This window comes from Paroedura picta, chromosome 7, assembly GCF_049243985.1.
Source record: "Paroedura picta isolate Pp20150507F chromosome 7, Ppicta_v3.0, whole genome shotgun sequence".
NCBI lineage: Eukaryota > Metazoa > Chordata > Lepidosauria > Squamata > Gekkonidae > Paroedura > Paroedura picta.
Window position 1 is genome coordinate 75,490,990 of NC_135375.1, and position 12,335 is coordinate 75,503,324.

Consider the following 12,335-nt stretch of genomic DNA (forward strand, 5'->3'; position numbering starts at 1 on the left):
TGAAAGAAGAGCCACCAAGCCTTTGACTTGGATGAATTAAACTTAACAGGCTCAGGCCAGCACAAATATGTGGCAGGTTTAAGAGCTAATTAGGAAGATACCAAGTAACCTGCTGTATGTTAAAACATGAATGTCTACTGAACATTCCCACAATTCCATGACTTCTTAATTATTTCTTAAGCTGCATTACATGCAGTTAAAACAACTGAAGCATAAAAGGCACATAAGAAAGAGATGAATTACATAAGAGGGAAAAGACAACTCATTATTTAGATCACCTCAGGAATTCTATTTTTTGTTACATTATTTTCTAACTTTATTACATTTCAATGATAAAGTCAGTGGTAAATTACTGTAATTAAAGAAGCTAGCTGAGCATGTCCTTGATTAGTTCTCTTTTTCCAAAGATGTTTGGCTGTGAGTACTAGTGTCTAAACAATATGTCTCTAGGCAAGGAAGAACCCTTCTTTAAAAAAGGCACAGCAAAAAGATATGACTGTTACTTCAGGACTCAGGAGTGACCAGTGATTTCAAGAAACAAACTTCAGAACTTGAACAGAATATTAACAATGTTGATCAAGATGATGAAAACAATCTTAAAATCTACACTTTCAGAGATGAGGGGGAGTCAACGAGCATCAGGATCAGTGGGACTGACAAATATGGCCTGGAAAGCAGATGGAAGAAGGCATAGGGAAGCCATTGTCAGTGACATCATGATATCACCTTTGGGGGAAACCCAGGAGTGATATCAGTCCTCTCTAGGAATTGTCAGAGTCTTTCCCAGAAGTGATATCATGTGATCTGGCTGAGAGCCATTTGTTGTTTAGGCCTACCACTATTCCGCAAGTATATACTCTTTGCATTTCCAAAATTTGCAAAAAGAGGAATAATCTGCATAAACATCATATGCAGAAAAGATCATATACAAATCAGACCTTACTCACACTGAGATATTTACCTGTGGAGTAAGTGTTGATTAATATTTTGAAGATTCTACATGGGCAAATCTTCAAAATATGCACTATTTCATATGCCCATGGATCTGCTTAGGCCCAATCCACAATATTCAAAGCTAATGTGCAAAGCTAATGTGCAAAGAATCAGCCAATTTTTATATTAGGATACAATTTGTTTTACCTCTATTTATACACTTGTCTGTATACTAGGCATAGGCAGAACCAAATGTATGTGGTTTTTAAATGACATTTTAACACATTTCACTGTATAATTAAATGTATATTATATTATTTGTATTAGTACTGCATACTTAGAAGAGAGAAGAGTTGGTTCTTATATGCCGCTTTTCTCTACCCGATGGAGGCTCAAAGTGGCTTACAGTCACCTTCCCTTTCCTCTCCTCACTACAGACACCCCGGGAGGTGGGTGAGGCTGAGAGAGCCCTGATATCACTGCTCGGTCAGAACAGCTTTATCATAGAATCATAGAGTTGGAATGGGCCATACAGGCCATCTAGTCCAACCCCCTGCTCAACGCAGGATCAGCTCTAAGCATCCTAAAGCATCCAAGAAAAGTGTGTATCCAACCTTTGCTTGAAGACTGCCAGTGAGGGGGAGTTCACCACCTCCTATTCCACTGCTGAACTACTCTGACTGTGAAAATTTTTTTCCTGATATCTAGCCTATATCATTGTACTTGTAGTTTAAACCCATTACTGCATGTCCTCTCCTCTTCAGCCGACAGAAACAGCATCCTACCCTCCTCCAAGTGACAACCTCTCAAATACTTAAATAGGGCTATCATGTCCCCTCTCAACCTCCTTTTCTCCAGGCTGAACATTCCCAAGTCCCTCAACCTATCTTCATAGGGCTTGGTCCCTTGGCCCCAGATCATCTTCGTCGCTCTCCTCTGTACCCTTTCGATTTTATCTATGTCCTTCTTGAAGTGAGGCCTCCAGAACTGCACACAGTACTCCAGGTGTGGTCTGACCTGTGCCGTATACAATGGGACTATGACATCTTGTGATTTTGATGTGATGCCCCTGTTGATACAGCCCAAAATGGCATTCACCTTTTTTACCGCTGCATCACACTGCCTGCTCATGTTTAGTTTAGTGCCATGGAGAGCCCAAGGTCACCCCAGCTGGTTGCATGTGGAGGAGTGCAGAATCAACCCGGCTTGCTATATTCTAGTTTCATTTTTTGACTCAAGCTTTTAGATTACCTTCCTAAACTGGTAAAGCCACTGAAAATATGTACGGATTTTTGAAAAGCACAATTTTACATAGCACGTAATTGTCCATACAGAATATAATAAAATGCAACAGGAATTTCTTAGAAACAAATCAACAGCTTAAAACCGTCAGTCAACTTACAGATTCTGAATGTTCCATAACAGCTAAAATAAAGACAACATATTCTTGGCCATTTTGGAGCTGCTTGTTCTCAAAACCACCATACTGTTTCTTATCCCCCAGGGTGAACTCAGTAGGAAGTACTTCAAAGTGTGCTGCAATATATGGCTTTAAATCTGCTTCTCTCGCCAAACGAATGCTTCTGCGTTTCCGTGCTATTTCCTTAAGTAGCTTTAGGCAGGAAGAAAAAAAGAGTGGGGGAAGAACAAGGAACAACAGAAAGATAACTGTAAACAACATGACTGTAACATATTGACAGGTTGATGGGGGGTAGGGAATTCAGCCTAGGAATGTACAAAAGTACAATCTATTTTCATTGTATGAGAAACCTTAGCTATGCTACATCCTATCACTTGCAACAGTAATCTACAGTGGACACAATTCATTTTTAATAACTCATACTATCGTTTTGCTAATTTTTAAAGCCTTCAACCAAATGTAGACCATCAGTGTACAATTGGCTATAAACTGCATAGTCCAAATTTCTAAACAATTATCATAATTATTATTTATTTGATTTGATGCTAATATGTGATGCATCATATATAAATAATAGACAATGCAATCCTCAGTTTTTTTGCCCATTAAATGAATGTTTTTAGTTAGAAATGCTGGCAAAATAATTTTCAAAGAGTGTCAATATATGGGAAAAACCTATGGATCTTAAATTATGTTAGCTTGGCCAAGGACAAGCAATTAATCAATAGTTAAAGCAAGACTGAAATCCAATTATCCCTTCACACATCAAATAACCCACAAAAATAATTATATTGCAATCTTATATTCAACAGTTTTTTCTCCCAAAACTGGAATACCTTATATTTATTTATCTCTCTATATTTTTGCTATTATCAATGAAGTTTTCTGTACCAGAATATACTGATGACTGAAAAAGGAAAAAATATTTACTTTTAATTTTATCTGAGATGGCTGTGCGGATATAATTCTTTCTATTCCTGAAGCATGACAGATGGATCAGGAAGAACCTGTAGGATTACATGTTTATATCACCAAATTTCACCCCTAAATGCAACTCCACCTTTCCTTCTATCTGTCACGACCTATGGCCTGAGACATGGTCCTGTCATGTATTCAGCTGTATGATGTTCCTCAAGATGTTGTTCATTGGTTTTGCAGGTTCCCAGATGTGGATTCCTATGGGTTGTCTGCCTGTGGATATGAATGGGATCAGAGGCCATCTGGCCTGGTTAGGAATGGACTAGTTTCCCAGGAAATGGGGAATTTTAAACGCTTTGATCTTGTCTAACATTTTGCATGAGTTAAGAAAGGAAGAGCATGTTGAAAAGCTAAGCCAAAATTTCTGAGTTTGCGTGTGGTGCGTGGTCTTTCTCTGAAACTTGTAGGACACAACATAAGGAAATATGTGCATGTGGGTATAGAGAAGTGTGTGTGTTGGAGACAGATGACAGAAATCTCATCTACATCATGTAATCCACATGAATGAACAGACCTTAAGTGTATCCCTTCCTTCATTCATATTTCAGATATAAATGATGCTGTTGTCATATATCATCAACATCACATTCATTGCTTGAGGTATTTTTCCCTGATCAAGGTTAGTTTGAATGAGGTTACCAAAGAAAATATAAAGATTGCTCACAAATACCATATGACTCCAGATCATAATGTAATCTTCTTATTCATGTAGCTTTCATAATATTTAAAAATACATTTTATGTTACTTACAGCCTGATCTCAAACACTCTAAATGCTGTTAAGTCTCACTGAGTTCAATGTTATTTAGTTTCCAGAAAGTCTATATAGAATTTTAATTACTCCTTTTTTGCAGTTAAGTTTCTTATCGTCCTGTAGTTTCTCTCACTTCATGAAATACTCTGTTTCAAAAATGGAAACCAACATCACAAGGGTACTACATTTGCTAACCTAGATAATCACATCCCCTCTAGCATTTGACTGAAGAAATATTGTACATGTGGTTGATTTTCAAAGTCATAATATGCCAAGCAATGAAAAACTTTCAATGCAGCTTCTTTTTGCTTTCTTTAAAACATATATATCCTGTACACATCAATGAAACTCCAGAAGTGGCTTTTAATTGGCAGCAATTATAATATTTTTTTGTTAAAAAAATTTAATTTCATGTCATCATTAAAATGATTCAAAGACAAACAATAAACCCTTTAAACCAACTTAAAAATTATCTTACACTAATCTCAACAAAGAGAATGGGTCATAGAAAATCACTCATTGTACCTCTAAACAGAAGGGCACCCGGAGTAGGGATTCTATAGCAGGTATTTGTTGATGGCAATCATACGAGGTCCCAGTTCATATCTTTTAAAAATGGTTACAACTATGTAAAGGATGCATTTTTAGGCACACTGAGAAATCTATGGAGTTTAGGTATGAGTAAACATGTTTGAAGAGCCTCTTGTGGTGCAGGGTGGTAAGGCAGCTGACATGCTGTCTGAAGCTCTGGCCATGAGGCTGGGAGTTTGATCCCAGCAGCTGGCTCAAAGTTGACCCAGCCTTCCATCCTTCTGAGGTCGGTAAAATGAGTACGCAGCTTTCTGGGGGGTAAAATGGTAATGGCTGGGGAAGGGAATGGCAAACCACCCTGTATTGAGTCTGCCAAGAAAACACTAGAGGGCATCATCCCAAGGGTCAGACATGACTCGGTGCTTGCACAGGGGATACCTTTACCTTTAATATATTGATGCTTCAAAACATGCAGAGTATCAGACAATTCTACTTGAGGTCCCCCCCTCCCATATTTAAACCATTTGCTTCAGATTGATACTAACAAATCACGCTTCACAGAAGTTAGATGGCTGACCAATTAGAAGATTACTTTATGATGTTGAGGCCCTTCTCAGGCTTATCCACACACTCTCTTGCAGTCTCCTCGCAAACAGAGCTGAGATGGAAGGTTTTGTAATTTTGCGGTTGAGGATGGCTTGTTGCTTGTTTACAAACCAAAATCCAAAGGAATGATCCAATCTTTAGATTCTCAGTTTCTTTGCAAGAATCAAGCCAAACCCAAGCTGTTAAGGAAAACATACCACATAAACATACTTCCATCAAAGTGCCTGCCCTCTTAATGGCCCTTGGGGGGAAGGGCTCTCAGTGAGAGCCACTTAGAAGGTCTGGTGTGCTGTTGAGAACTTCTGGCGGGGGTCTCTGATTGGCCCTCAGTGGAAGTGCCCTTCTACGCTGAGGGCCAGTAAGAGGTTCTTCCCCACCCCTCCTCCCCCTCCTTCTACTTCAACTATGCAGAACCAGCAGGAAGTAAACTGCATGGTTCCTTGACGAACCATCATGCCTCCTTGCCAAAGGCGGGGTGCTGTGTGGACTAGCTGCCTTCTCTGTGAAGCCTGAGCTGGTATCTGCTGCTTACTCCCCGCACGCAGTGGCTCAGAATTGCAGCCACCTCCTCTGCCTCCTACAGACCTGCCCTGCTTTCTTGCTGCTGGCAGGGGTGGTGAGGTCCATCCATCTCCTTCACAGAGGCCCAGCTAACTTTCCTGGACTTCCATGGCAGCAACAAGCCATTAGAGGCATTGGCGAGGATGGCACTTCTCACCCACCTACTGTATAACAGTAACACCGATACAAGCAGCCTTGCTCTCTGTGCCCACCCACCCACCCCTGCTCTCCATGCCGTCCTTGCTATGGTGGGGGGGAAGCAAGGAGGGCCTGATGCCCTCTCTGGGAGTGCTTCATGATGGCAGAGCATTCCAGAAGACCACCCATGCTTTCCCTCACCATCTCACACTCTGTGGTGTCCTCACCACACAGGGGAGCTCAAAAGCCTCCCCCTGTGTCCTCCATCATGACCCCGCTGCTTTCTCCAGCCTCAGACTCACTGGTGGACAGCAGGGAATCCCCTCCCCACTCCATGATGCACCCACAGAGATGACTGCTGGGAGGATGCCCTGTTCCCTGACACTTTTAAAAATGGGCTCTTCCACTAGTATAAGAATAAACCAGGCTCAGTTTCATTAGGAACATGGTTGGTTTAAATAAAATCTTAGTTTGCCATTGATACATCCAAGAATGCAGGAAAGTTCTTCTCTTGTACTTTTATATTTCATATCAATAGTTCTCCAATTTGTTCAGATAAAGTAGAAGTTTAAATATTTTACACTACATCACTGCATTATTTCAGGAGTTCTACTACTCCCCCCTAAAACAAACTAAAAATAAAAGGACTTCTGCATATGTAGTTATGTAGAATTTTGACTTCAAAGTGAGTTCTGTATCCATTTACCGTATATACTCGCATATAAGCCGATCTGCATATAAGCCGAGGCACCTAATTTCACCACAAAATCTGGGCAAACGTATTGACTCGCATATAAGCCGAGGGCGGGAAATGCTCCATCATCACAGGCTCTCGCATTCAGCCTTCCCCACAACAAATACAGAGAAGTCAAGAGGATGAATACCTGCTGGTTTTTGTACCCCACTTTTCACTAACCAAAGGAGTCTCAAAGCGGCTTACAATTGCCTTCTCTTCCTCTCTTGATGCCAGATACCCTGAGAGAGCTCTGACAGAACAGCTCTGTGAAAATAGCTCTGGCAGGAGTGCCCCCCCCAGGCCAGCAAACAGAGCAGATCAACAGTACCCAAAGTTGGCAGCCTACCACAACAAGTACAACAGCTACCAAACTGGAAGAATGGGCAACTCTAACTACAACTGTAGTGCCCCCCCCAGAACAAAACACTGAAAGAAAGAACTGTAAAAATCAACACAACCCCAAGAAGAAAAGGCAAGCAATGCTTTCCCTCAGATAAAAGAAGAAACACTAGGAGAAAGAAACAGTAGAACCCAAAGAACCCTCAAAACCCACCCCACCCCACCCACAGAAACCAAAAGACTAGTTTGGAAGAAATGATTAAGAAGAGGAAGAAGTGAAAGCAAAAGGGAAAAAAAGATCAGAGTCCCTCAGTCAAACCGTTGATGTCCTACAAGCTGCCAGAGCAAGCTCATTTTACAGGACACATTTGCAAAAGTCAATGCAATGATTGGCTGGCTGGAGCAGGCTTTTATTTCAATTACTGTATATACCCACGTATAAACCGAGGAGGGCTTTTTCAGTGTGAAAAAAGTGTGAAAAAAAGGTATAAACTAGGTTTATATGTGAGTATATAGGGTATGTTCCTCTCTGAAAAAGAAATAGGTTTAATGTTTCTGTAGAAGGTCACAAAAGCTTTAAGCCTAAATCACTGGCTTTTTGTACATATGGGCTTTTCCAGAATTCCCATACAATGAAAGCTTTGAAGTGACTTTAATGCTAGAGACATTTCTATCAATGGATCTTCACTGCACACCTGAAGCAGTTTCCACGCATTGATAAATAGGCTCTTATGCACATAAATAGTCTGTGTGCACTGACTGACTGCAAACTTTAAGCAATCTTTAACATGTAAATAAAAGAAACTTAAAGCCACCATGAAGAGTAGCCTCACTCTGCTTTTAATATTTTCCTTTCATCTATGTAGCTCAGTAGTTATTATTGGAATAAATTGTCAAAGATATATCAAGGGCTTCAACTCTGTATCAGAAACAATTTTCATTTTCCAGTCAATGCATATCTTATTTCTTCCACCATTAATTCTACAATGTGGTCTCAATTGTATCGGCAAAAACTGGGAAAGAGCCCACCCTGACCCAAACTTTTTTGAATTAATAAATGTTCTTTATCAAAGTATTATACAGATTAATGCACCACAACTTACATGATTAAAATGACCCTTTGTTATGGGAACTAGCAGCACAGACCTGAAAAAATTAATTACAAGGAAGTTCAATGTCCTCTAACAGCAGCGAGTCTGGAATCTGTTAATGTTGCGGAATTTGACTTGACCTGACAGGTTTAAACCATTGGGAAATAGCAAAATGTATTATCTGTTCTTAACTTGCTGTTTCTATTGTTCAGCTACATCTAATGTTAAGGAAAGGCAGAAGTTAAGCACTGTTTACTCTATATCTCCAAATCTTTTAAGAAGAAAAGTTGGTTCCTATAGGCTGCTTTTCTCTATCAGAAGGAGCCTCAAAAGTGGCTTAAAATTGCCACCACTTTCCTCTCCCAACAACAGACACCCTGTGAGGCAGGTGAGGCTGAGAGAGCCCTGATATTGCTGCTCGGTTAGAACAGCTTTATCAGTGCTGTGGCAAGCCCAGGATGGTTGCATGTGGTTGATTGCATGTGGAGGAGCACAGAAACAAACCTGGCTCACCAGATTAGAGGTCAGCATTCCTAACTACTACACCAAGCTGGCTTTCTACATCAGGCCAGATGAAAGCCTTGCATTACCAGTACAGCTAAATGAAAATAAGTAGTAAAGTCTTGATTAGAGTGGTAGATTTGGTCAGATGACCTGTTAGTCTTGCTTCATCGTTGCAACAGCAGAGGACAAAGTAGGATGATCTCCCATCAGATTAGGATGATCCAAATAGACTATCTGGTCATCAGAGATGAATGAGTTGTTTCCAGAATGCTCTAGTTGTTTTTCAGGATGTAGATCAGCCTTTCTCAGCTTTTTTACCATTGAGAAACTGCAGAAACATCTCCAGGCTTCTAGAAATGCTGTAAGTGGCACTGTTGTGCAGAATTTGGTTGGGAAGAATAGCTGTGTACTTGCCCATCCCCTTCCCCCTCCTCCAGACCCATCATTGGCCAATTTGGGAGGGGAAGGGCAGGTTGACATGACCATATATAGTCCTATCATCTGAGAAATGTTTAACAATTTTTTTTCTGAAGACGTAGCAGGACCTGAAATATTAGGATTATGGAGACAACTGACAATATCACTTTTCTACACTCAGAAAAGCCCGGATCCTTGGTTTAACATGTTACTGTAAGAAATGCTAGGGATGCCAAGTGTCCAGTTTTGAAATAGAAAGTCCAATATCTCACTTTTCTTCAATAAACAATTTGAGAAAGTACTGGATGTGTAAATGTCCAGTATTTTCGAGTTGTAAGCTCCATATACGTTCTCTTTTGTTGATTTTTGTAGCTGACCAATCATCTTCCCCAAATCAATTCTCCATTTATACAATACTAGCTTCAAAGCCCGTCCCAATCAGGGGCCAGCCAGCAAAGTTTGATTGGCTCTATTCCAATTTTGACAGCAGGCCACGTCCCACCCTCCAGGCTGTTTCACAAATATATAGAGGAACCATGGATGGATAAGGATAGGGCCTCTAGGGTATAAATGGCGAATTCATTCAAGGATGTCTTTTGGGGGGGGCATCATCAATACAAATAAATAAACTGGAGAACCCATGAACAATTTTTATACATGGAAGGTTTTGGAGGAGTGTCATGGGAGCTTAGATTGAGGTGGTGTCCAGGGAAGCAGAGGTAGAGTCCAAGAAGGATTCAGAGGTAGGAGGTGGAGACAAAGGCTACTTTGAACCAGGAAAAATGGATTCCAGAGGAGACCATCAGCAAAATAATCTGGCCATCCCAAAACATCAAAAATATTTTTGGGATTTCTCAGGGGCAGCCATTTTTGGGTAGGTGAAATTCAGCCCCAATTTATATCTGGCTGAAAGAATAGTAGGAAAATACAGATCTTTTCCAGGTTCTTTTTGACTTAGATATACCAAATGCAAACCCCTAGTGGAGACCATAATATCACCAGGAACACAGTGTTTTTGCTTTTAAGAAGCTATAAAAGAGCACTATAAAGAAAATTTAAACTATTATTAGCTTTATCTGTTGAGATTTTACTTACTGCACAACCACTTTAGAAATCCCCATATAAGTTTATATTAAATGGGTGGAAATTGTGGTACAATAGCACTTAACATGTCAGAGTGGCCAAGTCCTGGTTAGGATTGCCAATTACACAGACAAAAAGTCTTGTCCCTTGCTGACTGCCTGGAGAAACATGCCTTGTTGCTTTAATAGAGGTTTAATAGGATCTTATTTATCTCTATGCTTCTTAACACTTCAGTGACTCACACACAGACCTGGTTAGAAATTGTAATTGGATGTATTTTATTTTGGCTGATATTTTTCTATTTTTGGTGCATTTGTAGATGGTAAGGTGCCTTGAGCTCCTTCAAGTGAGGGAAAGTCAGTTATAAATATTACAACCATTTTTTTTAAAGGTGGTTTCCATGCAGCATACAGTTCTAAGTACCTGACCTGAATAGCCCAGGCAACCCCAATCCCATCAGTTAAGCAGAAGCGGCCCTGACAAACATGTGTTAGGGTGTGACCTCCAAGGAATAACAGGGTCACAACACAGGGAGAGACAATGGCAAACCACCCCTTAACATTTCTTGCCTGGCAGCCAAACAATCTTATGATCTCCCGGCTATATTATATACATCCCACACAATAAACAAATAACTCACCCGAACAATTAACGCTACCAATTGATTTACCCAATCCCAGCCTGAAGGAATTAAGCCAATCAACCAAACCTACCAACCTAATAATTCACCCCTAACCATCAACTACCCTAACAACCCAACTGAACCCCACCCGACTCATAAACCTATCAGCCCCAACCCAACATGAAATAACACACAGATCACATACACACCACACGCCCCTGGACTGGCAACCCTGAGATGCCACAACAGGCGATCGGGACCACCCTCCAGACAAACGTAACAATACACACAATACACACCCTACACCCAACACATAACTACACACAAGTGGAACCGGGAAGCCGTGAGATGCCATAACAGCGATCAGGGCCAACCTTCCACAGACACACAAAAATTACACATACAACTAGAACAAAAAAGAGCACAGAACCGGGGTTCAACAACAACCCTAGCTAGAACAAAAGCCAACAGTGTCATGGAGCTCAGAAAGTTTAAAAAGACTGAGGAAGAAGAAAAAGCAGGGGCCCCAATGGGGTCAGGGATCCCAATAATAAGGGGAAAAGGCAGGGACAGCGGATGGCGGAGATACATCAAACCAAGGGGCCCAAAAACCACCCTTAGTCGGGCCCCCTCCAGACTCCGCCCCATCCCTCGCGACACTAGGGTGGAGGCTGAGGTAAACAACCCGCCTCTGACACTGGTGCTGTGCAACGCCAGGTCAATAAACAACAAAACCTCTACCCTGCAAAACTACTTTGCGGAGCAAAGAGCGGACCTGGCGTGCGTGACAGAAACCTGGACCAGGGAGGGTGAAACAGTTGCCCTCAAAGATCTAGCCCCTGCCGGGTTCTCTGTCCTCCACCAGTCTCGGACAGCGGGGCGGGGAGGAGGGGTGGCAATCCTGACCCGAGAGGCTTTCTCCTTCAGGGCCCTTCCTGCGCCATCAATTCCAGGCATTGAATGTGTTGGCCTCGGATGGGGATCAATCGAGAGCGTGGCCATCTGGCTAGTGTACCGCGCGCCCAATGCACCGCCAGATGCTCTGCCTGCCCTGCTAGAGGCGGCGGCGGCCTGGACGCTACAGTTCTCCAGCCTATTAATTCTGGGGGACTTTAACGTCCATGCTGAGCTACCGTCCTCTAGAATTGGGCAGGACCTGGTGTCAACCATGGCAACACTAGGGCTCTCGCAATTTGTTGTTGGCCCCACCCATCAAGCAGGTCACACCCTGGATCTTATTTTCGGCGCAGGTTTGGATGTGGATCTGGTCACAACAACAGCTGTGCCATGGTCAGACCACTATGCTCTAAAGGCTCGGCTAAGGCTCCCACCACCTCCTCAGTTGGGCGCCAAGCAAATTTTAGCTCGCCCACGGAGACTTATGGATCCAATAGGATTCCGGAATGCTCTGCGGGAACCAATGCCTCCCGGCACTTCTCTCAATGGCCTGGTCAGTGACTGGCATAACAGACTGCTGACTGCCATTGATGAGATAGCTCCCCGACGCCCTCTCCGGCCCCGTCTCAAGCGAGCCCCCTGGTACACCGAGGAGCTTCGCGACAAGAAACGGGAACTGAGACGGCTAGAGCGAGTTTGGAGGAAGACTCGTGACGAAGCCTCGAG

At 42.2% G+C, this 12,335-nt stretch overlaps 1 protein-coding gene across 47 annotated transcripts in view; it reads right to left on the minus strand.

The window, feature by feature from the left end:
• The window catches only part of PTPRD (protein tyrosine phosphatase receptor type D), a 1,533,354-nt gene that overhangs the window by 132,576 nt on the left and 1,388,443 nt on the right, over window positions 1–12,335 (minus strand). For all 47 annotated transcript variants that reach the window (XM_077344981.1, XM_077344985.1, XM_077344991.1 and 44 more), the window contains one exon: window positions 2,336–2,545. In XM_077344981.1, the coding sequence (XP_077201096.1) occupies window positions 2,336–2,545 (210 nt within the window). The remainder of the gene's footprint in view (window positions 1–2,335; window positions 2,546–12,335) is intronic.